Source organism: Anabas testudineus, chromosome 18 (assembly GCF_900324465.2).
Source record: "Anabas testudineus chromosome 18, fAnaTes1.2, whole genome shotgun sequence".
Classification (NCBI taxonomy): Eukaryota; Metazoa; Chordata; class Actinopteri; order Anabantiformes; family Anabantidae; genus Anabas; species Anabas testudineus.
This window is the reverse complement of record NC_046627.1, coordinates 15,653,721-15,678,418: the sequence shown is the minus strand read 5'-3', so window position 1 is coordinate 15,678,418 and position 24,698 is coordinate 15,653,721. Positions and strand designations below refer to the sequence as shown.

Sequence of the window (24,698 nt, the reverse complement as noted above, 5' to 3'; positions counted from 1 at the left end):
CGTTTGCATCGCACATTGCACTGAATGCTAACACACTAGTTTTCATTCCTTCGCTGCCTCACAGGCCTTTGCTGGCTGCTGCCATTCCACGCCCATTCAATCATGAACTGCCGCAACGTCTTCTAACAAAACCCCCTCATTTCCTCCTGGAAGTGTCACAACTTCCCTTATTAATTCACTCTTCATCTTTGACTATCAAAGGCAGTTTTTTTTTTTTTTGACCATCACCTGCTGTCAGCTTGAATGCCAACATCGCTGTAGCTTGGCCAATGAAATGCTAAGATGTATAGTTAACTAACACATGCACAGATATATTGTGAGCTCTAAAAATGTCCATAGGATGTGTATTTGTGTGTGTATGTGTGTGTGTGTGTGTGTGTGCGCGTGTGTGTGCGAGTGTTTGAAGCAAAGGTCTCAGGCCTATGTTTATTGAAATCTACCTCTATGCTTAAAAGAGAATTGAGTTATGAACAGGGCTTTCTAAAATCAGTGAGTATACGATATGTAGCATGCAAAAATAGCTGAATAAGCTACAACAAACACCTGTTTGTGAGCATTTTATGTGTCGTTCGTCCAATACAGTCGGTCCTGTCTTTTGTACCACTACCTCACCCCATGGTACAACTGTCCGTAGCCGTTTATCAAGCCACCTTTAACTGTTTGTGCTTGTTTCTGTCCCATCGACACAATTCAGTGTGATGCATTTTTCAAGCAATAGTATATTAACTTTAAGAGTGGGACACTTTCCGATTTAAATTCGCTCTATTCCCCGGTATGCAAGCAAAATATTCTGACCAAGATAATCTTCCCCATTCTTAAAGTTAGTCAGCTACATCAGTTATTTTACCCAATAGTGCACAAATGTCAGATCAGATCTAGTCCATTTAGCAGAAGACGTCCAAACACACAACAATTGGTTCATGCCGAACCTACAAACAAACAAAATAAAAAAGAAAATCCATATGCTCAGCACCTACATATTATATAATGTATAAAAATGTCCACAGTTCTGTAGAGTTTACATGACAACATTCATAAACAAAAAAAAAAAAAACACAAAAGGACCAGGTCATAGTGTGAAGTAGCAGTAGAAGCAGCTTTCGTATCTGTAATAGGAAGCACATTGTGTCAGTCACCATCAGTGTTGTTAGCCAAATGTTATGTTATGTGTATTTCTTTCTTTTTTTTTTTTTTTTTTCTGCAGAAGGTCCCTCACCCATTGTGAACAAAAAAATCTCCTTTAACATATCCTGTCTCTCGCACCTGCAGGTGATTGAGTTCGACGACGGCTCTGGTTCAGTGCTAAGAATTCAGCCATTGCGCACGCCCCGAGACGAAGCCATATATGAATGCGTTGCCTCCAACAGTGTTGGAGAGACGAGCGCTACCACCAGACTCACTGTTTTACGTGGTAGGTCTTTCTCCACAACCCCAAAAGAGAAAAAAACACACACACACACACACACACACAACTAACAAGCCCCCATTTTCCTCTCAGCTAAGCCAGGTAAGTTTCCAACTTGTTTCTTCTGTCCTTTCGCTGTCATGCTGCACAGTCAAACCCAATTAGGCTTTGGTTACACTCATGTTGTGTATTCCAACTTGATAAGATTTAGTCCATTAGCCATTTAGCCAAGTAAGTTTCCGTTTCTAAGTGACTTAAGTCATTTGCATACAGATTCCTGACACAATAATTAAGATGCCAGTTAAATTATGCAAATAGCCATCTATTCCTACCCTGCAGCAGTTTAATGGAAAAGCTCAGTAATAATTTTCAAATCAGTCATTTTTCATCTCTGCACTTCAGCTTTGATATTCATTTGACCATGTAAAAATAAAAGCATAGTGTATTCTCTAACAGCTATATATTGTCAGTCGTAGTATATTAGTTGACCAGTGGCTGTTAATACCCAGCAGTCCACAAAGCAAGTGTATAACAATCCAGGCAGAAAAGGTCAGCCACTTTGTTTACTTCCATAGAGCTGCTGGAATAAAAGTCAGATGACAAATATCAAGTTGGTTGACAGTACCTCTATTATAATAAGCACTGAGCAAAATTTTATCTTGATTACACACAACATTCCATTCAAAAGCAAATATGTGGTGGCCCTGAGCTCAAAAGGCTGCGTAATATCTCTCTAAAACATGACTTTTTTGGCTGTGAATGGGAGAAAATGGCTTTAGAAAAAAAAGCCTTGGGCTGCCTGAATGAGGTGTGCTCCATTATGTGCCACAATTACACAACACGGCAAATGAGTTCCTATTGAGAGGGGTGCTTCCATCGTATGGAGGAAAAAAAAAAAAAAAGCTGGCTCTGTGAGTCTCTGAAGCCGCCCTCCTCCTTTGCTTCTTATCTCACCAATGAGCCAACAAAAGGTCCTTTGCACTGTCTCCAGAGGCAGATTGAAAGAGAAAGGTGGCACATTCACATGCAGCTTTCTCCTGTTTAGCACAGTGTGTGTGCATCCGTGTGTGTGTGTGTGTGTGTGTGTGTGTGTGCACATTCTCACGTGCAATATTGTGCACATTTACTCTCTGTCGCTCCTGCTCTGTTTTCCTCTTCACACAAATGCACACATACACACCAATGGATGGAGAGACAGGAGGTGGAAGCTGTTCTTCCCGGCTCCATAGCCTAGCATTAGCATGTTTATTACCATTTCCATTTTGCTCTTGTGCTCACTGTCCTTTTCCATCAATGTATTGAAGGTGAGTAGGGCCTATCACAGTCCTATGTGTGTGTGTGTATATGTATGTATGTGTGTATACAGTTGTGTACACAGTACAAATATAGGGGAAAGCTTGTTCTCCCCTTCCTCCTCTTGTGTATACACATAAACCCCCAAAATATTGGCATTTGCATTGTAGAAATGACAGTCTAACGTCTAGGTTTTACCAAAGACGTTGTTGGACACAGTGGCAGCAATGCCTTTCAAAAGCAAATAATAAATATAAGATTTATTATTCATAGAGTAAGCAGTCTTGAAAGAAGGCAAGATGGAAATGGAATAGAAGTAATACTGTCTGTGGCTGCGTCCCTCGCCACAGGCAAAGATATAAAGGATTACTAAAGATGAACTAACTCGAAAAAATCTCAGTTTACACTTCAGGTCTTCAGCTATATGTTGCTGATGCCCATAATACAGCCAAACCCAACATCTGCCCTTATTCAGAAATGCAAGGATGACTTTGGGGAGCAAGGTGACAGAGGCCACTCTGAGGGCAGCGCACACTGTATGAGCAGATTGTAGTAACACAAGGTTACCTAAAGGATGCGTTATAATATATTATTTAGAAGACCAAAAAGCTTCCTCTATCCAAAAATATTTCATACAGTACAGTAAATGCAGCACTGCCGATTGGCTACTCATCATTCCATATGACAGAAACCCCAGTGTAAAAAATGCTACTGCACTTCTAAAATGATTTCTCTTCTCTCTTGGCCCCTTTTAGCGGAGAAATACTTAACTTGCACACACTTGTGTTATTTAGCATTGGCGAGATAAATAAATAAGAAAACAAAGATAAGTGCTCCTACACCCGGCCTAATACATATAAAGTGACTGTTCATTTAGTTCATTTGGGCTCCAATGGTCTGTGGAAACGACTCCAAAGCATCTGTTGTGGGAAGTTCGCCACAGGGGGTGGTGCCTAATTCCATGAAGGAAAGCACATTGTTGTAATTGCCATGCTATGAGGAGAGGGGACTTGGGGTGACAAACCCAAAGTACTGGGGATATTAGTATTCGTACGGGCCTCCAACTTGATGGGAAGCGCCATTAGTAATGAACTTCCAGGCTTAGAGAAGCGATTTGCATGAAAGGCGACCCCTGAAACGTAATGATGTTCCAAGTCAAATTTTCCCGGCCCCAGCATGAGGTATGGGTTTTCTCATTTTAGTTTTTGGTGCCTTCTGTTTTGATTAAGTATGAGATGACCCAACTCATATGCAACTCATGTCTTTGAATTAATGGTTGTCTTGAATTTTTTTGGGGGGGGTGGAAATTGAGAATGACAAGAAGAAGATTTTCAGTGTCCTGACTGGGAAATTGACTTGATCTAATTTGTTAGTATGTCTCTGTGAGACATTTTCACACGTACATGTATGTTTAATAGGAAAAACTATTGAAAAAATAGTTTTAACTGTAAGTAAACAGTGCCACCAAAACAACAGGCAGGGCCTCGACTCTCTGCTAGCAGCAGTTCCAGCAGAATGATGTGTGCATTTGAGTGCTGCAGTTCATGATTCGGGCATGATTAAGGATTTATATTGGATCCTCATACTTCCATTATGCTGTCAACAGTCATTTCCTGTGCCCCACACAAAAGCGTGCAAACTTATGCAGCTGTGCACAACTTGACAGTGGGAGCGGAAAATGGGAAGCCGCTCTTCTGTGACGGAAAAACAGAATGCATCATTTCCATTTGTATGGAATGGTGCAGAGCCACGGTCAAAGCCGTGTAGCTCAGACAGATCTTTCCACATACAATGAAAGCCCGCTACCTGATCAGTGATTATTCATAGACAATGTGTGCACTCGACCCTTTGTCATTGTTGATGAAACACAAAAGACACCAGAACCTTAATGAACTATTTATTTGCAGTATATACTAAGCAAAGTTAAAACTGATAAGTGTAAGATGCTGGTCATTATATGGTTATTTATGTTGGCCTGGCCAAACAGCAGCATTCTGCAGGAGGGACGGATTGTAATAATTTAAAAAGGATGTCACAATGCTTATTCCTAGTCCCCATTTAGCATATGTGCTTACGTGCACCATTTTCTCAGTGTACAATGCTTCCTTCTATCAAGTGCAGGGTGAGAAATGACCAAAAGCTGGTTGCATGCTTAAATTGCACAGGAAATTGCATAGGATAAAAGCTGTGTCAGCTGTGTCTGACCGTCAGAGCAAGGGATGCAGTCGGGATGAAGCTAGTGACCATTGTAAAATTACTGTGCTTGTGATCACTGGCTTGCAAAAAAAAAAAAAAAAAAAAAAAAAGAGAATAAGGGGCCAGCAGCTACCGGAGTAACTCTCTGGTTTACTGGCAGGAGCTCTATAGATGGCAAGACCAGGGCTGCCACATGGAACACTCAATTCTGTTAGAAAAATAATTTCTTTTTTTCCTCCACAAAATGGTGCTGTGGAAACCTGCTGACTCACTGCAGGAGTTTAACTCATTTCATAAATACAAAACAGATATTTGAAATGTCTGCGAACAGCATTTTTGGGTTTAAGGGGAATTGTATAATGAAAATCATTGGTCCATTATGAAGCCTAACTGATACAGATTTACCCTCTTATAGTGTGTGTGTGTGTTACTGGTGGCAGCACACTTCCCGTTTCCAAGCAAATACGCAGTATTTCTCTTAAAAACAGAGTTTTTTTTGCTATTTTCCAACAAACTTTTCGAAAAGCTCGGCATGTTGGGACATGCGCACCCAACTTCACAGGCTATCAATTATCTTCAGATCCATTCGATGTTTTATGAAATATCCATAGGTAGAGTTATTGCTTGGGATCCCCTCAATTCCCAAGTTCATTCTCTCATATGTCACAAAAATGGAGCAGATGATGACATGTTATTCATTATTGTAATTAAAGAGATGGAATTGACTGTCCACATAGAAATTGATCTCTTTGCAGAAAAAAATAAATAAATCAGCCCCTCACCCACTTGGTTAATCGTGGGAGCCAATCAGTATCTGTATACTATGCAGGATGATTTAAGACAAAGCTGCTGCCAGCAAGATAAATGTTAGACTTTACAGTCCGCGTAGTGTGTGAAAGAGAAAAAAAAGAAAACATCTGCTGGAGACACACAGGTGCTTGGACTACACTCTGAACATGATAGATAGCTCTTCACATGCTGCAAATCTGTATTTGTATTTATTAAAGTAAACACTGCCTCCTAAAGTTATAATTATTGATTCAGACAAATGAGGTGTGTGGGTTTTTTTTTTTTTTCCTCCTGGCTGACCTTGGATGGCACTATTCTCCACAGGAATCTCATAGGACTGTTAGTATAAATCTGTATTCAGTGGCTTTAAAATGCAAAGTGTTTCTCACATGGATCATATGCATGTACACAATACATCAAAATATCATAATGAAAGGTCAGGCTGTCTCTTTATATATGTCATGCTGGTAAAAAACGTATATGTAGATGTGCAGGCTAAAAGGAAACTACAGAAAACTATTATTTTGTATTTCCATATTAAAGATATTAAGGGGATGCTAAACTAAAACAAGAAGTGGTACATGCAGCACTCTAACACATACATAAGTTCAAACACTTTTTGCATCTTATTTTAGTTTGATGAAGTACTATCTGAGTGTGTGTGTCTGCACATTACATGATATACTACACGAGACATTATTAAGGAATGTTCTGCTGGCTTGACTAGATTGCACACAAGGTCATACACGAGTAGTGTGCAAGTCTGATCCAGGTAGTCGAGGGGTGCTAATGTTAGTAGCTTTGATCTTAGCTGCACTCAAGTCATTTTCTACTAGATTAATTGGGTACTGCAGGGTCATCCTTAATGCATCTAATGATCTTGAGAAACTTTTCAAACTGGGTAAGGCTGCTCGTTAATTACAACCAAACAACTTTTGGACTGAGAAAAAGTGATGTGGCAAGAATTGATTTTTTTGGGTGTAATTAGTTGTCTATACAATATTACATTCAGTACAGCAAGGATGAGTGCGGTGACTAATTAGTCGTTTTATGTCTGCGTGAAGGGAGAGGGGGACAAAAGCTTACATCTTCTCAGGGCGAGTTTCGTCAGCTTTAAACCCAACTGTCAAGTCTCAAAACATGTGGGCTCAGTACAGTAATTTCCATATTAAAATAATGCTACCCACTGCCTGCTGTGACACCCATCATCTCCCACAGTCACTTTTTCGGGGAGATTGTCTGTCTGCTGGATTTGAAGAGCCCGGCCTAACCCGTTTCCATTAGGGCTCTTTGAGAGCCACGAGGTCCTCTCTACAGGATGTTAGCAAGCATAAAAAATCTCTACGCTCCCCTCTCCTGTAGCAAGCTTTTAGCTATATAAATTATTGAAACGGCTGGTGCTAGGTTTCCTTTTCTCAGGAAGAAGGGAGCTTATGTCAAGTCGGTTTCCTCAGACATCTATACTGCACGTCTCCCTAGGTACTCGTCTGAGTCTGATGATACCATGTTCAAATGTGTCCCAAGCCATGACCCATAAAGATATTTGGTCCTGTCATGCACGGAAGTTATTAAAGTTGAGAGGATTTTATGGGAGCATTCTGACATTTTATGGGATACTTTCCTCCTAGTCGAGTAATACACACATACACAAGCAAGAACATACACCGGATTTCTGGAAATGCAGACTTTTTTTCTGCACATGACAATAAACACCAACATATTGAAAATGCCCAGCTGATTAAAACTGACCTGCTTGTTTCCGAATGTATTGTACATGAAGGTTAATGAAGCAATTCAGTATCTCACAGTTCTGCCTTCTGTCCTTTTTTTTTTTTTTCCTGCCTGGTAGGAATACTCACGTGGGTTGCTGATATTCGTCTGAGTCCCTGCTGGCTCCAGCTTCTGGCCTCGGCCTTTATCAGCTGCCCCTGCACAGTCAGAACGAATGAATAAGTGTCAATAGTTGAGTTTTACTTGAGAATGACAATTCAATGCACTGTGGTACACAAACATATACTTTATTAAACTTTAATACATTAAGCATCATGTAGTCATCCCCAGTGGGCGGTAAGAGGGTAAATATGCAAAGAATAAGCGTGAAACATCAAAACAGAACAGATGTCTGGCATTATATGCTTTAAAGTGACGAGAGCGTCGGTGAGAATGGAGGTGTCTCCGAGGACAAGGTAGTGTGTAGTGTTTACACAGTTCTCGCCACGTCCCTTATTATTTGTGAATGCTTAATGTGCTCAAGAGGAGCAAACGAGAGTTGATGGATTGTTAGGAAAAAGCTTGAACAGAAGAAGAAGAGGCTTCCTAGGGTGAGCTTGGAGGAGTTGAGAGAGAATAAGCGACATCCATTTTAGCTTTGTGTTTGGCAAATAGCTCAAAGCATTGTCACATAGTACCCCCCCCATTCTTTCTTTGAATATTACTAATAATAACAGAAAAAATGCTGATGGCAGATAAGATGACAAAAGCAAGCCTTTCTTTTTTCTTTTCTCAGCTAAATAAATGGGACACTGTTTTCTGGAGTAAATAAAAGCATTGCTCAGGGTAACAACCAGCAAATGGAATATGCAAAGTGAAAAGGGGTGGGTGAGGGACAGAAGGGTGAGAAGGCAGGGGGGGGGGGGGCAGACAAAGACAGATTGAGAGAGAAGGTTTTTTTAACATCTAGCAATGTATAAAGTCTCCGCGACGAGGTTAAGGCAGATGAAATTAGCGTTTAAGGTGAATGTAAAAAAAGACAACGCCAGCATGGGGGGAAACAAAAAAATAAATATTTTGAAATCGCTTTTGCCTTCTCCACCTTTCCCCTAGGTGATCTTTACTCAATACAGTACATCTGGCTGAGCTAAAGTGTAGTCTGGGAAGGATGGATCTGAGCGTAAATGGAGCTTTGTGCCTGGCTTCCTGCCTGCCTTGCTGCCTGCCCAGTCAGGCCTGCAGAGAAAGGCCCCCTCTCCGCCCTTCCTGCTTCATCTCTCCTTTTCATCTCCCTCTTTACCCATCCATTTTAGCACTACCCCTAAGGGGCATCCGACACTAACACTCTCTCTCTCTCTCTGCTTTCATTCTTTTCCTCCCACTCCCTTCGCTTATGTTGTAAATGGAAGGAATATCACAGCTAATCCGTCATGTTTATGAATGACACGGGGGCCCAGGGAGAGTTGGGGCGCCTTGCCAGAAGTGGCGTACATCTCTGTTGCGTGCCCTCTGCTTGGCTGATCCAATCTGCCCCAGCGTTGACGGCCATAAAACTTTCTACGGGGGACGGCCGGGCTTGGAGGAGGAACAATGGGCGGGGTCATTTTAAAGCATAACTCCAGTCTTTTATGATGTGAATCCAGTTTCATCACCGCTTTGTATCATAGCTAATAAACATTTCAAGAATGTCAACGATATGGCTACTTCACTGCCAGCGACACAATGAAAATGGCAGGTGTGCATTTGGTCTTTCATGCTAAGATATCGATTTCCCACAATTTCTCTTGGCATTGACTTCTGAAATACCCACTAATGAAAATGTACAGACTGCCTATTTATTATTCATTTAACAATCTAAACAAAGAAAAGTCTTAAAACATTGTACAAGTTCACTAGTTTGTCAGCGAAGAGTTTTGCAACTAGATCTCCAATGTCATTGACAATGAAAAACAGCTCTGATTGTTCATCTGTGAAGGTTTTTCTGCGAGAGAAAAGGCCTGATGATTAATAGATTGACTTTACAATGGTTTCCTCATAATCTCGGGCATTAGGCGAGGATTTTTAATGACAAATAAGCAGCATTCAATTAATTATACAATCTCAAAGGGGATTTATGGAAGAAACAATCAGTGCAGGGCAAAGGGGGAGAGGAAGCTATTTTTCATTGAGACCGTTGGAGTGCCAGTGCCATGAACTTTGGGTTAGGAAAGCTTTCAGCGCCTTCACCTTCCTCCTCCCATATTTCGTTCCAGCATTCATCATCACAGGGGTTTTTAGAAACACTCTGGATAGTATTTCTCAATTCATTCCTATTCCACTCCTTCAGGCAGCAACAGTAAAATAAAATTTTAGTGGATACTAGACGGTCCCTTGTTGTCAGCCCCAGGGTTTTAGCAGTTTTGTCAAAGAGACCACATTTGTTCAGCAAGTAACTGAACTGCCTTTTAAAGGTGCCAAGCTAAGGAGATTTGATGCCTGTTTTTGTTGACAGGGGCTCCAACGCCCCCCATTAAAAAAAAGACCCTACAATTAATTTGCAGTAGCTTGAAGTAGCTTATTACACCCATAGCTTGGTTTTATTGGTACAACCTCTACTGTCCATAGGCAAAGGTGCGGGTGGATGGATAGGTCAACAAAACCCAACACTTTGACAATAATCATTTCCTGTTAAACTGATTACATTTCCTTATAAATGCACAAGTTATTGATGTTTTACTGTTGCCATACAATCCCATCATTTTAATGAAAACATAATAGAAACTAACCCGTATAATTCCCTGAATGTAACCAGTGGGTTTTTGTGTATACCTAACCATCCGGTGACCATTTCATAAACTCAACAGCAGCATTATTATCGTAACCATGACAATGGCTGTAGGTCCAGTTCATTTGTGCTCTTGATTATAGAGACAAGCGACCTATACAGTCATTTAGGTTGGAGGACTTTGTTGAGTGCGCTTGTTCCTCTTAAAGCTCTATTACAGTAAATTTAAATGAGCTGTTTAAGCCAACTGTGGCACATTTAAAGCAATATTCATTAGCAATCAACTAATGAACTAAACTGAAGCATATTTTCCTCAGTCAAGCACATGCTTACTTCTTTACTTACTGCTGATTTCTGTTGTACTGAAGTACCTTTTATTCCCCACCATGGAGTGTGTAGTGATGTTTTTTAATTTATTTTTTTCACCTAAAATCACCCAACTTTGTATTTATAAAGATGTTCGTAAGTGTCTGTTTTCTCTTTGACAATAGTCTCTCAACATACCCAGTGTATCGTTCTCATTATGAAGATTGAAGATGGGATAAGTGGAGCAAGGGCTTTCACAGCAAAAGCAAACTCTAGCACTCTGCTACATACAATAGGATTAGTTCTAACCTGCACAGTCCTGCACAGACACTGACATCTGTAGACCGATACTGAAAGGCAGTCATGCCTTGCCACTTAACATTTTCTCAAATCAGTTCGTCTAAGGTTTTGGAACATAAATAGCTGTGGCCCCAGGCACGTCATTGAGATGTGCGCTCACATTTTAGCCCCTCAAGAGTCTTTTCCAGCCTGGAATATCAGTAAAAGCTCACATCTGTCCTGATACATGCCATGTTTTAAAACAATTGCAGGGGTGAGTCGGAGTTCACTCGCTTGTGAACCTTTTAAAAACGACTCGGGAAGGTGAATTTCAGAACTGTCCCCTACAACAAGCTACTCTGTGCTTTATTAGCTGCAAGTGCTGAGCATTTTGTTTTCCATTATTGGATTACTTAAGCAATATCTACCCATTGCAGGTGCCAGGAGGCTTATTTCAGAAATCTGGCACAAAGGAAGCTCTAATCTTATTTAGACTGGACAACATATGTGCCAAACAGCACTGGGATGTATCAATGAGATAAATACAGGCTTTAGATTCTCCGAGGGCATTTAGGGAAAATGTAGACATCTCAATTCAGCTTTTCTTCCTTTTGCTAGGCAATGATGCACAATTATACTTTGCCTATACTATGCCTGACAGGTTGCCTTCTAAATAAATGTACCTGTCTGACACTCCCGAATGATACTTAAACTGATTCTATACCCTTAATGTTGAAGTCATCACTTACAGCATCATCTGAATTATTCCTATAATTTTACCCCAAGGCAGTGCTTAGGCATCCTTCTGCTGCCACTAATGCTGACTGGGATGTGTTAACAGTAGTTATCAAAAAGTTTTGTATCTAATTCATGTTTAGGATCATTTAACTACTGTGTGAAGCAGTAGTGGAAACTAAAACATCATCAAATATCTGTTTGTCATTGACATGTAAGAAACGAAACAGAATATCAAACCACCCTAGTCTACCCTGGGCAAATGTGGGGACAAGTTTCACCGCTGCCAGAGTTTATGGGCAGAATGATGGATGGAGCGTTGAGTAAAGCAACTGTGAGCCCAAGTTAGAGATAGTTTAACCAAGCTGCAGCTACCTGATAAAGCAAAGTGTGGGCTCAGACTTCAAACCTGTCAATCACTTGATACTAGATAGTAAAAGTACAGTTTCTTTCTAACCCGGTGTAAAATGTGCCTTGTAAGTAGAGCAAAGGAATCAACGATGATGTGGGTAAAAGAGATGGAACATGCAGAGGGGAAAGAGGAAAAATAGAACAGATGCCGTCACAGAATTGGCACAAAATGGAGTCGCTGCCTGCCTTTGTTAATCAAGAGCTCTTACGTTTGGTTGAGTAATTTTGTTTGTGTGAAAACAAAAGCATAATTAACAGTTCTCTCTCCCATGCCAAAGGGAAAAAAAATAATAATTGAATACATCAGTTGAACGAGAGCTGCACAGAACATTTTGTTGAAGAGGATTCAGGTCATCTGTGAACGGATGTATTAACTACCAAACCTTTTTTTTTTTTTTTGAGAACTGTAAACTAATTAGACTGGACAATGTTTCTGTGTGTATGTGCTCCAAACCCACAACCTCATTTTGGAAAGAAAGAAAAAAAAAAAAAAAACGTACCGTAGAGGAAAGGTAACTAATTCTGCACAAAATAAGGGCCAAATTCTAGTTTACTGAATCGGTGTGGATTATTTTCCACTTTATTTTACGTGTTACTCACCTTTCAAGAGTTCAGAAAACATTCAAACCTAACCTGCTTTAGGCCAGCGGATGCATTAGCAAGCCATGAAACAAGATGATTCCAAATGGTGCCCTCGTGAGAAGTAAGAGTGCTTTGTGATTAACATGATTAGTATCCTAACCCTGCTAAATTCTCCATGCCTTTCGCACTTTTTTTATTTTTTTGGGGGGGTTTCTAAGTGTGGAAAGAGCTTTAATCAGTGTCCCTCAACTTCAAATTATATGCTCTGCTGTGGTGGGAAAAAAATGGCTTTGGCTCAGGCTGCTGAGAAAAATAAGCACTGCTGTCACACTCCATAGATAATGTTTTGTGGCTCTTTTTTTTTTGTGCTGGCTCAAATCTTATCTGAGGAGGGGTAGCAAGAATCAAATTGATTGGCAATATAATCTTTAGGGCAGAGGGAGGAAAAAAATGGGTGTAAAAGAATGTCATACTTGAAGACATCTGCCCCAAATTCCCACACTTCCATAATCCAGCATCTTTGGCTGCAGAAGGGATTCCCTAACAACAATACATTTTGACACGCACTTTTCTCCACCGCGCTGCCACAGCAAGTGACCTGTGACAGCCTCTTTGAAGAGATTGTATCCACTCAAAAACGCCCAACAAATATGTCTTATTATGGGTCTCCAGGGATTTTCCGTGAAGAATAACTTCAACCTTGGGGTGAAAAGTGTTGTTCCGCTTGGGAAGAAAAGGGTTGGACCAAATCCAATCCTTGTGCAGCAACCGCAGAACTGAAGCCAGAATGTGACCGGAAATCTTAATGTTTTTATGGCTTCACTCGGAAAGTCCAGCGCAACCAAAGCTTAATTTATTCTTAAGTTCTTTTGTGCTTATTGAGTAATTTTAAAACCAAATGTGATTTCAGGGACGTTGGAATCAGATCTACAGTTGATTTCCTGACCATTGTGCTACATTATCATGATTAATGTTATTTTGATATCTCCACAGCCCAACACAATTTTACACAAAGTGTCAAACCCACTCTAGTTGAAGCTGTAAAGCTGTTAGCGTGAGTAACGCACAGTATTAGATGAGTAGCAATATCTGGCAACGCAACCTTGCTGCAGATTGCTTTGTTGAAATCATGTGCTCTTTATAGTTTATTATTCATCAAACACAGGAGGGAGTAGTAACAAAGGCATATTTCTGATGATCCTGCATAGGTGCTATGCAGTAAAAACAAGCAGGCCTTTCATTTGGATGTTGGAAGCCGATGCTACATTGGTAAAACTCACTTTGGCCTCAATATTAGTGACTTCCCCGATGTTTTAATGAATTCTGCACCATAGATCTACCTCCATTGGTCCCCTTATACCTTGGATGTAGCACTGACTGAACAAACACGTAAACAGTGAGTGATAACAGGTCTAAACAAGGGGGATACTGGTTGAGTTTGTCATTCAAGTCACTCCAACAGTTTACTTAGAACACAGGGTGTGACTGTGTCTGCCTATTGGTAGCAACTGCAGTATGGCGACCAATTGTGCTGAATTTATGCTGCACTCAAGCAACATTTTAGAAACCGAAATGGCCACTGTTGTGTGATTTTATCTGCGCTCATATTTTGTTTGATGATCAATAGATATAATCTGCTAATGGGCTGAGTTTATGTCCAGCGGCCTTATGTCTTCAGTAAAAATCTGCACACTGAGGTACTTTTTGAGCCAGTGTCCTTTTTATACTCCTCCCATACTTGGCACCGCACACTCATACGGCCTGATAGCCTGGCAGTGGCTAATGTGTGCAAATTGTCATTGGGAGTCTTTTTATATCAGGCACCAATGCTCAGCACTTCTGTAGAAGGTGACTTCAGCATTCCTCTCCCTTCCATCTCATTTAGTGTGTAGATCTATTGTTGAATATACAGTATGGGCCTGTAAAGCAGAAAATGTCCTTGTCTTAGACTGTCCTTGAGATTGCAGTTCTCAGCGAAGTAGAATAAGAAAGTGAGGGAAAATCACTAAAACGCTTTTTTTTTTCTTTCCCCTTTTCTAGCTTTGACTTTCATATATTGTAACTTGGCACTGTAAGTTGAAATCATAGAGTATATTAACCCCCCGCCAGGCTGTTAGTTAACTGTGAACCAAGCACCTGGAAAAACGTCTAGCTGCTTGGGCCTTGGTTATTAATTATTTCATTTGTAATGTAACAGTTTGTCAGTAACCCAACGTCTTCCAAAATGTCCAGCAAATGTATCATAACTCAAATTGCACAGTGGTTTGTGTGATTTCATTTCAGTCTCTTGGCCTTTTAAGGAAATGCTACAGCAACTTAGTTCGCATGAGCTGTTAATCACAATACAGGCTATCAAACGTGTTCAATTTCCCCCTTTATTTATTATCACAATTGTAATTCACCTTGTGGAGTTAATGAGGGTATACGTGAGAGCTGCACATTTCAAAGTACTTGTGTTTATTATTCTTAGTTTTTTTATTTTTGGGGCAAGAAAAGTTTTGAATATCTTATGGTTGATCTCATGACTTTGGGAGCAGCGGCGCACAAAGCAGCTGTAAATTACATTTCTAAGCAGAGCAAAAAAAAAAAAAAAAGATTCGAAAGGCCAGAAACCTTTGTGTAACAGCTGATTAATTTTAAATGTGCCGCCTGGGGTCATACTAGTTTCCTACATTGGCATTACAGGTTTTAAGAATGTAACACACACTGTATGGATGGGAGTAGACTTGTCCCAGCCTGATTTGTGACTTTTTTGAAATTATTTGAGCAGCTCATACTGTAGTTAGTGTAAATCAAACACAGATACTCTGGTTTAACCACCATTATTTTGAAAAGCTATCGTGTTGACTCAGGCTGCACCAGTTAAATAAATGTTGTCCCACACCCTCTTGTTTTCTCCTTAGAGCTGAACATCCAGGGGGAATTACGTACTGCAGTGCGAGAACAATTCAGACTTCTTAAAGGACAGCTAAATTATGATCTCTTGAGCACTTTGTTTTAGAGTACACTGCAATTTCACAGAACTTGCTATTTGACAGGAGTTGCTATTTAGTTCACATGGATTGTCACATCCAATTACTATATTCAACACGCATCCATGCTTCTAGGCTTGCTTCTGGCTATTGTGTTTGATCAGGTATACTTTTGACTCACTGTAAAATCGACTAATTGTCTGTTCGACCTTGAACAGGCTGAAGGGAGCTCGGACAGGAGCTACCTTGTACAATTAATTCCTTTCCCCCGCCTCCCTGTCTTTCTCCATTTGAATGAGCAGCTTTGGAAGTGCAGCTTTTCACGGCAGACAGTGCCGTCATTTCCTTGATAGCTGTTAACGTGGCGCTTTAATAAATGAGAAGTTGTTCCGACCTTTTTTCTTTTAGTACTTTTACTGTTCGTCAGGCAGAGTCTCAGAGTGTTTCTCTTATGAAATCACTATAGGGTAAAAAAGTGTAGGTCATATTGTGTATCTGAGTGTCACAGATGATGTGAATGATTAAAGTAATATTTTATTTAACACCTAAACTTCCCCTTTTACAAGTCGAAAAAAAATATTTTGGTGATTTCTGAATGTGTAACATAATGTCCATACTTAACTATAATTTAACATATAATTATATGTTATGGCCAAATGAGGAGCTCATTCCTTTCGTGAGAACAAGCAAGCGTGGCCCCCAATATACGGCACCTACTAACTTTTAACAAGAGTAAAGCCTGTGCGTCTCTCATTACGTTAATGGCCACTAAGAGGGATAAAGAAACCATACACAATATATTGTACAGCAAGTCAAGGACTCACAGTGATCAACGACGTAAGGATACACGAGCCAGGAGCTCCTGTATAACTTACAGTGCACAACTGCCAAGAAAGTGACCAGTGTTCATAGTATGCTCTGTATAATAGTGGAATTCATTCAAACATTTTGCAAAAACCTTTAAGCGACGCGATCTGTATTAAAAACATATATCAAACAATAACATCTCCCTCTCGCTTTCGGAGACATGTCAGTTCAGGCAGGGACACAGAGTTGCATCCGAAAGTTTTGCAGTTCAGTCTGAAGTCACCCATTTGTAATACAGTCTATTTCTGAGAAGATTTATCCATTGAGGTGGCTTCTCATGCCAGATACCCAAAAGCATTGTTGGAAGGCGGCCACGATTGTCGTTTGGCTGTGTGCACGCCACGGCATCTCAAAGCTGTTTGCAGACTGATGTCTCCTCATGAAAATTTAATGAAGAAAGTGCTTCCAAAAAAGGTGCCGTTTACGGGAGTAACGGAAGACACTAATTAGACATATCACAGTGGGGAAAGGCAAACTTAAAGGTGCACATAAAACCTCATTGGCATTCAAAATAAGCAGGCCTTGTTTTCCAGATTAACACTCAGCTAGAACTGCGGAGAGGCTCAAATTTTACATATGGGGACCTTATGGTGTATGGAATATTCCACTCAGGTCGTTTCTCTAGCTGCAAGCCAGAAAATACATCCTGTTCAGAGCAGTGAGCTTCAGACAAAGCTGCTCTAGGCTTGCATTGTCTTTTGTTGTGCTGAAAGAACATGTTTGGAGCAAAGAACTGTTAGCCAGATCCCCAGTCTGATTTTGTCATATATCTCTGCAAAAAAAAAGGGGGGGGAAGTAAGTATATTAGCGTCCACCTGAAGCTTGTCTTTGACTTATGTGGAGATGTTCAAACCATCCATTGCAGTGTCTTTTTACCCTTTATGCATTTTGTCTATTTTACATCTTTGTTGACCTCTTATTGACTCTCCCTCCTCACTAGCACGGGGTCCGAGGAGGACCCCTGCCTTGCTTAGCTCGCTCCAACGTCTCCAACGTCTCTCATCTATTTCCAGAGGACCAGCTGCCCCCTGGTTTCCCCACCATAGACATGGGCCCACAGTTGAAAGTGGTGGAGCGAACACGCACCGCCACCATGCTCTGTGCCGCCAGTGGCAACCCAGACCCCGACATCTCGTGGTTCAAAGACTTCCTCCCTGTCAACACCACCAACAACAATGGACGCATTAAACAGCTCAGATCAGGTAGGTTTCCTCTGCTGAAAGCTTAATTACAAACCAGGGAGCTTTCTTTCTCGTTTTTTTTTTTTTCCCTCTATCTGATCTGCTCCCCCTGATGTCTCCTCTGTTCTTTCATCCTCTTCTTCCTCCCATAATTTAACTTCTCATTTGGCTTTTGATTTTGTAGGTAATGGCATTGTTTCTACTATTTCCTGTGCTCTACTCTGTGCGTGCCCCGGTGTGTGTTGTCTGTACCCGTGTCTCCCTTTGTTTTTCCAGTATTGTCATGGGCTGTTGGGATTGTGCCCCCTCTCTGTTTGCTGGCTTCTGCCCCAACTCCTACCCTCATTGCTCACTGCTGTGACTTTTTACAACAACTTCTTTTGCCGTTTTGTGTTGATTTCCTTTTCCACTGCATTGGTGCAGTATTTTTGGATCCATTCTTTTCATTTGTTCTGTTTTTCTGTTCCTCTTTTTTTTTTCCCCAATTAATACTCAACATTCGGCATCATTCAGAATCCGCAAAGGAGTGCACATGATTTTAAATTAAGGGAACGTGCAGAAAAAGCAAATTAATCTGAATTCTTGTGCATTTGTTGAAGCTTTATTTTTTTTTTTTAAGAAGGATCCTTAAGCCTCCTTTTGAATAAATATTTACTTTGCACACCAAGTTAATTCAGGTTAACGAGGAACATCCAATTCTGGACTCTAATTAGCCACAGTAGTGCGTAAAACATCATAAAGCTTCCTCCCCCCTCACCCCTTGATTCTTTGAATTTACAGCCCCTGCTTTAATGTGTAAATGCCATCTCTGTTTTTATTTGCCTGTGACATGACCCTAATACACCCACTCACCTGAATATGTTTGATTTCGATATTTCAAGACAGAGATTATTCTAATTTCTAAAAGAGAAAAAGTGAAATAAATTGCAGTTTGCAGCTTTATTTGTAAATTATCGGCACAAACCACTTGTAAAATTTAAGTCTTGTATGTTTGACCACCTGTCTTCACAGATTTCACAGCTGTCCTTTGTTAAACCGTCTTGTTAACCTTACTTCATTTGCTGCCTTGTTTTCTACAGAACTGTGTAGAATTAACCCTTATTTCTAATGTGCGTCTTGATTCACGTAGAGTTGATAAAGCATTAACAAAAACACTGTTAACTAAACTTACCTAAAGAATATAATCATATTCTTATGCTGTCTTTCTTCTCTCTATATTTTTAAATCTACAGAATCCTTTGGTAAGTGCTTAGCTCTAAAGCACACATCACTCCCCACTAATTTCCATGTTTCCAACAACTATTAAAAATGCATGGCATGCATTTTACTAACAGATAGTTTAGATTCAGGGCTACTACTAGAGGAACACACACTCTTCCCTTCACCCCACAGTGTTCAAGTGTCCTAACACTGCCAGATATTGTGTCACCTTAATCCAGAGGTTATAATCACAAGACATTAGCTTAGCATTGTCATATACTGACCTGGGTAATGACTCACTCACCAACCACTCAATCACGTATCTAATCTTTTAACACCAGCACAATAGGTATGGACTATTCAAGAATTTCAGGGAGGTGAACAGCTCAGGTCAAACTAAGGGATCTTAAGGTTTTGGAAATATGTCTCATACACAAAGTCCTTAAAGTTTTTCCCTTCAGTAGATGGTCTTCAGAAGTCATTGCCACTTCCAAAATGGCACCTCCCCGTGGTACATCAATGTACAAGTTCTTCTCTCTGACCTATGAATTTTCTATGATGAATCCTGTCTTTCTCTGCCAGTAGAATACAGAAAAAAGTTCTTATTCTCTTTCTCTCTCCTTTCTCTTTCCTCTAGTACCTTTATTTACGTACCCTGTTAAATCTAATTTGATTCTTCTTCCAAAGCCCCCAGCCTCTATCTACTCGTACTAATGCTTCTTCTTTCTAATCTTATTTGCATTCATATTATCCACCCAGGTGGTACACCAATAAGAGGTAAGAGTGCTGAACTGATGTTCACAGAATGAAAATAATACAAATTCATTCTTGCTGTCAACCCATCCATTCACTTGAATCACCTCCATTTCTGTCCTGTTTACCAAGACCAAATCCCATTACGTTCATACGGACCTTCCTTCTTATTTGTCCTGTTTCGTTGACTAAATTTGTATTCCATTTTTTTTGTCTATGCTTTATTTACTCCTTTGTACTCTGGTTTCAAGAGCCTGTTTAGCTCAGTTGTGATATGCTTGCCCTGGCTCAAATAAGCATATCCAATGACAATTATTTTTTTAAACTATATTTTTTCCGTTCATTTTTTGTTTTCTTTTTGGCCATAGCGAATCATGTGTCCCTCTTTTTGTCCAACTAAAACAACCAAGCATTTTTCCCCCTTAGCTGTTCTTGTTCAGCACTAAAAATATGCGCAGATGCTGTGGAATCACGCAGGCATGCTGAAGACAACATTGCCTCTCCTCTGCTTTTTTCCTCCCAAAGAATTCTTTCTATCTTTGCAAACTATTTTTTTTCCATTTCTTCTATTTGCTTTCCTCTCCTGTACCTCTACAAAAAAGCCCCAACAACCACTTTTTTGATAAAGTTTCTACGGTGCTTTTTTTCTCTTTCACCTATTTTTCTTACTTTTCTTGGGTTTGGAGACTATTTTACTTTTTGAATTTTTTTTTTCAGGGTTTGGGGAAGGCAAACAGTAGAGTCTGGCGAGGACCTGATTGGCTCATTTTTGCCGTATGATATGGAGCTGGAGAGTTGTTGATGCATAAAGCCATTTTTCCCTGGGTCATGTGACACCACACTGCTGATCCCATTGGTGGATTTTTATGGGTGTCTTTTGTAGCTTTCACAAGCTAAAGCAGTGATTGGTTATCTTCTTGTCGGCTCAGGTCGATATTTTGAATTTTGTCTTCTAATACAATTGCATTTTATTTTTCAGCTAAGGGTTGTCAGAAGGTTGTAAGTTGTGCCGACATACATTTCTTGCTAAGATTTGCATGTCAAAACTTTTGTTACAGAGGGTTATATGTTGGTTTTGCATTACATGATTTATCAATTAAAATTTTTCCACACATGAGCAGCATTTTTTAATTTTTTTGTATGCGCTGCAAATTTTTTTGAAAGTAACTTCACCTAGATGAAGTCTCAAATTATTCTGTTGGTGAACATTACACTTGATCTGTGATTGAATATGCTAAAATTCATACCTAAATTTCTTTCTTTCAATTGTCCTCCCTTGTTATGCTGCTTTCTTATACTGTAAACCTCTTTTGTTTGATCCATGTTTCCCTAAAGCAGTATCACTCATCCCCATATTGACCAGTCCAGTGACATGTTGTATATTGAAGGGCCTGCCCTGATTCTTCAAAGTGCAATTATGACATTTTTTGACATTGGCGCTAGGATGAGTGTCTTTTTAGACCATGTAGCCTTATAGGTAATCATTTTTTTCTACTAAAGAAAATACAAATAAGGTAAATGTATCATAGGCAAAACATAACTTAGGTGTTTCTCTTGTTTTATTTTTCCTTTCGGATTTTGTTGACTATGTGTTATTTTCTTTTCTCTTGTTGTTACTTTAGACCTGATAAGATGAACAATATATTTGTATTGCAATGTCTTGCATGATCACAGTTTGCAGCTATGTATCCCTCACTTATAGTAGAATAACTCCATTTACCTCAGGGGACCATGCTTAAAACCGTAGAGATTACAGTAACAGATACAGTATTGCAGTTGATTGGATATTGTTTAATTACAATTTTCCTCATACTGTTCAACTACTGAGGCTTGAAGGGACAAAGCAAAACTAAAAAAATGAAGGGGGGTGATGTTGGACTCCCTAAGGTCAAACAACTTCTTTTCTTTTCATTTTTGCTTGTGAACTCAATGCGAACATTGTTTTAACCCAACACACTCCACTACCCCATTTGCTATTCCCAACCAGGAGCCCTCCAGATAGAGCAGAGCGAAGAGTCTGACCAGGGGAAGTATGAATGCGTGGCGACCAACAACGATGGAACACGCTACTCTGCTCCAGCCAATCTATATGTCAGAGGTAGGAAACACGTGCCAACAACACTGTTTTGTTTCTATCAAATATTATATGGACATCCTCTTTAAAATTCATGACGTAGGTTTAAATACAGTCAATAAAGTCTGCAGGCCTGTGCTTATTGTAAGTATGCTTCATTTGACTTTTTTTTTTCCTGCTTTTTCTTTTGCACTTTACTTACCTGCACTGAATTGAACGTACTGTATCTACTATGCTATGCTATTTCTGGTCCTCTCCTGTTGATTATCCTAAGCATAACACCAGTGACTACACTGCTTGCTGTGTTTATCTACTAATTGCCTTTCAAACCTGATTGTCGGAGGTGGCTAAGGGTGGGTGGCCATCCTCCATCATTCCTAACTCTTTCCCCAGCAGTGAACAGATCCTGGAACCCTTTTTTTCCGACCCTATTGATCAACACTGGAAGGACATCTGTCATCTTACTACTTGCTGACAACCAGATTTTTATTGAATTTTTTTAATTCAAGAGGGTATTCAATTACCCTGCTTCATACTGTATATTAAATTAGCTGAGTAAAAAACATTCAATCACGATTATGGTTGCTACACATTGTTGGGAACATTTGGCTTACAGACTTCAGCCAAGATAATATAGTACAAGCAGTGGCTTTCACCATTATAAGCAAACCACATTGCTGGAGCAGAATCTGTGATAAAAGTAAATGTTCTTTCTTATTTAAAATGTTTGACACATCAGATTTTTACTTTGTAACTCTGTCAACTTGGATGACAGAGAGGTATAAGGGGCCCCTTTGCCCTGCAGAGACAGAAGGTCCTTCGAATTGTTTAAGTAGCACTTGAACACCTAAAACATGGTCTTTTTACTCTCTGTGTTTCCCTTGTTTTTTCTCCTTTCCTTATTTCATTTTGTTCTGCATCAAATTCCCTACATCCCTCAGAGCTGCGAGAAGGTTGGTGCGTTTTTACTTTTTGAACACAACACAAAACAGAAATTAATTCATTTGTTTGCCACAAAAAAAAAAGCATCTTAAGGACCATGAAATTAAAACCCAGGTGCATTTCCATAGTCTTTATTTTCATTTGCCTTCTGTTGGTATTGTTTCTATCTTTATCGCACATTCAGTGTTCATGTTCCCATCGAGAATGCCCCTAGTCCTTGTCAGAATGCTTGACTGTCCAACAGGTGGTGCATGTTTGCATCTTCGAAGTGGGGTGGTAGGGATGATTTGCATCTGTCTGAGGGTCTAATTGCATGGTCACATGTTAATGCTTGAGCTAGTCCTCCCCCCCTCCCTTTCCTAAGCACTTACCATGTCAGTGTTCCTGCTTGGTTTCTCTGACACCTTTTTTTTTTAAGAAAAAGAAATAATAAATAAATAAACATGACGCAAGGCATTAACAATGTCCTTCAATTCTATGTACTCTTAGAGGTAATAGCTGCTGCTCCATATAGACAGTCCTGCTTCATATGTGCCTAACTCATTCTTTCCATATAGCCATTTAAAGCGATATTATAATCAAATTTTCCCTATGGTGCTTTCACCAATTGAAGTTTTACAGATATAAAAATATGTTAAAATGAAATCCATTCTTTGTTGTAATTGGCACTAGAGTCGAAGCGCCAAGCTGTAAAAACAGCCTTGCCCTCAGAGATAATACACTTCCTCTGACGAGGATGTTCCTGTACAGGAAGTCATGAAAGAATGATGCATTTAGAGTGTTATAGGCAAGACTTGACAAATGTAATGATATTCAAATGAGCAGGATAATATTGTGTCTGTGGGGAGCGTGAGCCAATTGGATATTAATTAAATATTGAGTGAGAGAAACGTTGTATTTAATAATGCAAGCAGTTCCCCTAGATTTCCTCTCTGGAGAGCTGCAGTCTGCTCAACAGAACGGGCTTTGTGAATTAGTAGCAGGCAGCGGAAAGCGCGTGCCTATGCTGCATTCGCACACAGCAAATACCAGCACAAATAACTAGTTTGGATTTACAGGCATGTTCGCTTCGGCGATCGATAAATACAAATTATCAGTTGTTTGTTTTGATTCAGATTTCTTTAAGATTCACTGAGGGATCTTAAGACTAAAACCAAGTAAATATCTATTCCAAGCAAAATGAGCAGTAACACTGACTTTACTTTGTACTTCAATTACTGTTCTATATCAGTCCCAATTAGTCCCTTTATGTTTTCCTTATGTCAGAACCCCCTAGTTGCAGTAACTGTACTCAAATATATATTTATATTTATTTTGAAACCATTACCATTAAATCCTGAGGATTCTTCTTCTGTCCTTTCATTTATCCTTTGTCCTAACACAGTGTAGTCTTGTTCTCCCAGTGTTTCTAGCCACATTTGCAGCACTGTAACAGTGTCAGGCTGTTTCTTTTAAGCTGTGTGATACTGCGTGTTCCTCCTGACCCCCGTTATTACTTATTTTGTCCCTGAGCCTTCTTCCCCTGACTCCTTTACATGGTGGCCTTGCAAACCCACATATTGTTCTTGTATGCATGATGGCTTTTGTTCCCTCTAAAAGGCCCTGAGGCCATTCCTGTGCGTTATCTATTGAATGTTATATATTTAAGTTCACCTAAAAGTGTAGACTTTTCTTTTGACAGTTTAGCCTTTGCCCTTTTGGTTTTCAGAACATATTTTAATGTTTATACACTAGAGCTGTCAAATGCGATGCTTTTAAAAAGAAATCCAGATGAATATAAACTCATACTTGAGAATTGATCGCCAAAACGTACAAATCACAGATAAGCAATAAAAATTTTATATTAAAAACCAAGATTACATTAAGAAAAAGGAAGTTTTCCAAAAACCTAAAGGCTTCAATAACAGCTTTCTGTTCTTTTCTAATATACTGCAGCGTTATCATTATGTGAACTTTGCATAAATCGCAAAATTAATTTGATTTGCTGAAAAACTTTTATCAGCTATGTTTTCTCCAGATCTGTCTGTCTTGGAGCATCATATCTCCTTCTTATATAGCTTTCCTAGAATGACCTCTCTCAGCCTTATCTCGAATCCTACTTCTGCGGTCCTGCAGAAATAATTTGAAATTAGCATGAATGAATGTTCTTTGTTTTCATTCATTCACAGGCATGGATCGGTTCGTACTATCAGAACGTAGCACGGCGACACACACTGATGCTTCTGTGATGAGTTAAAGA

General features: G+C 39.8%; 1 protein-coding gene across 24 annotated transcripts in view; it reads left to right on the top strand.

Moving 5' to 3' along the window:
• LOC113157074 (protein tyrosine phosphatase receptor type D) overlaps positions 1–24,698 on the top strand; it is a 315,285-nt gene that overhangs the window by 253,057 nt on the left and 37,530 nt on the right. For 13 of the 24 annotated variants that reach the window (XM_026352331.1, XM_033326506.1, XM_026352330.1 and 10 more), the window contains 6 exons: positions 1,270–1,411; positions 17,323–17,511; positions 18,723–18,731; positions 19,450–19,467; positions 21,431–21,541; positions 22,459–22,470. In XM_026352331.1, coding sequence (XP_026208116.1) covers positions 1,270–1,411; positions 17,323–17,511; positions 18,723–18,731; positions 19,450–19,467; positions 21,431–21,541; positions 22,459–22,470 — 481 coding nt within the window. The remainder of the gene's footprint in view (positions 1–1,269; positions 1,412–17,322; positions 17,512–18,722; positions 18,732–19,449; positions 19,468–21,430; positions 21,542–22,458; positions 22,471–24,698) is intronic. The other 11 variants (XM_026352333.1, XM_026352323.1, XM_026352322.1 and 8 more) reach the window with 3 other exon arrangements.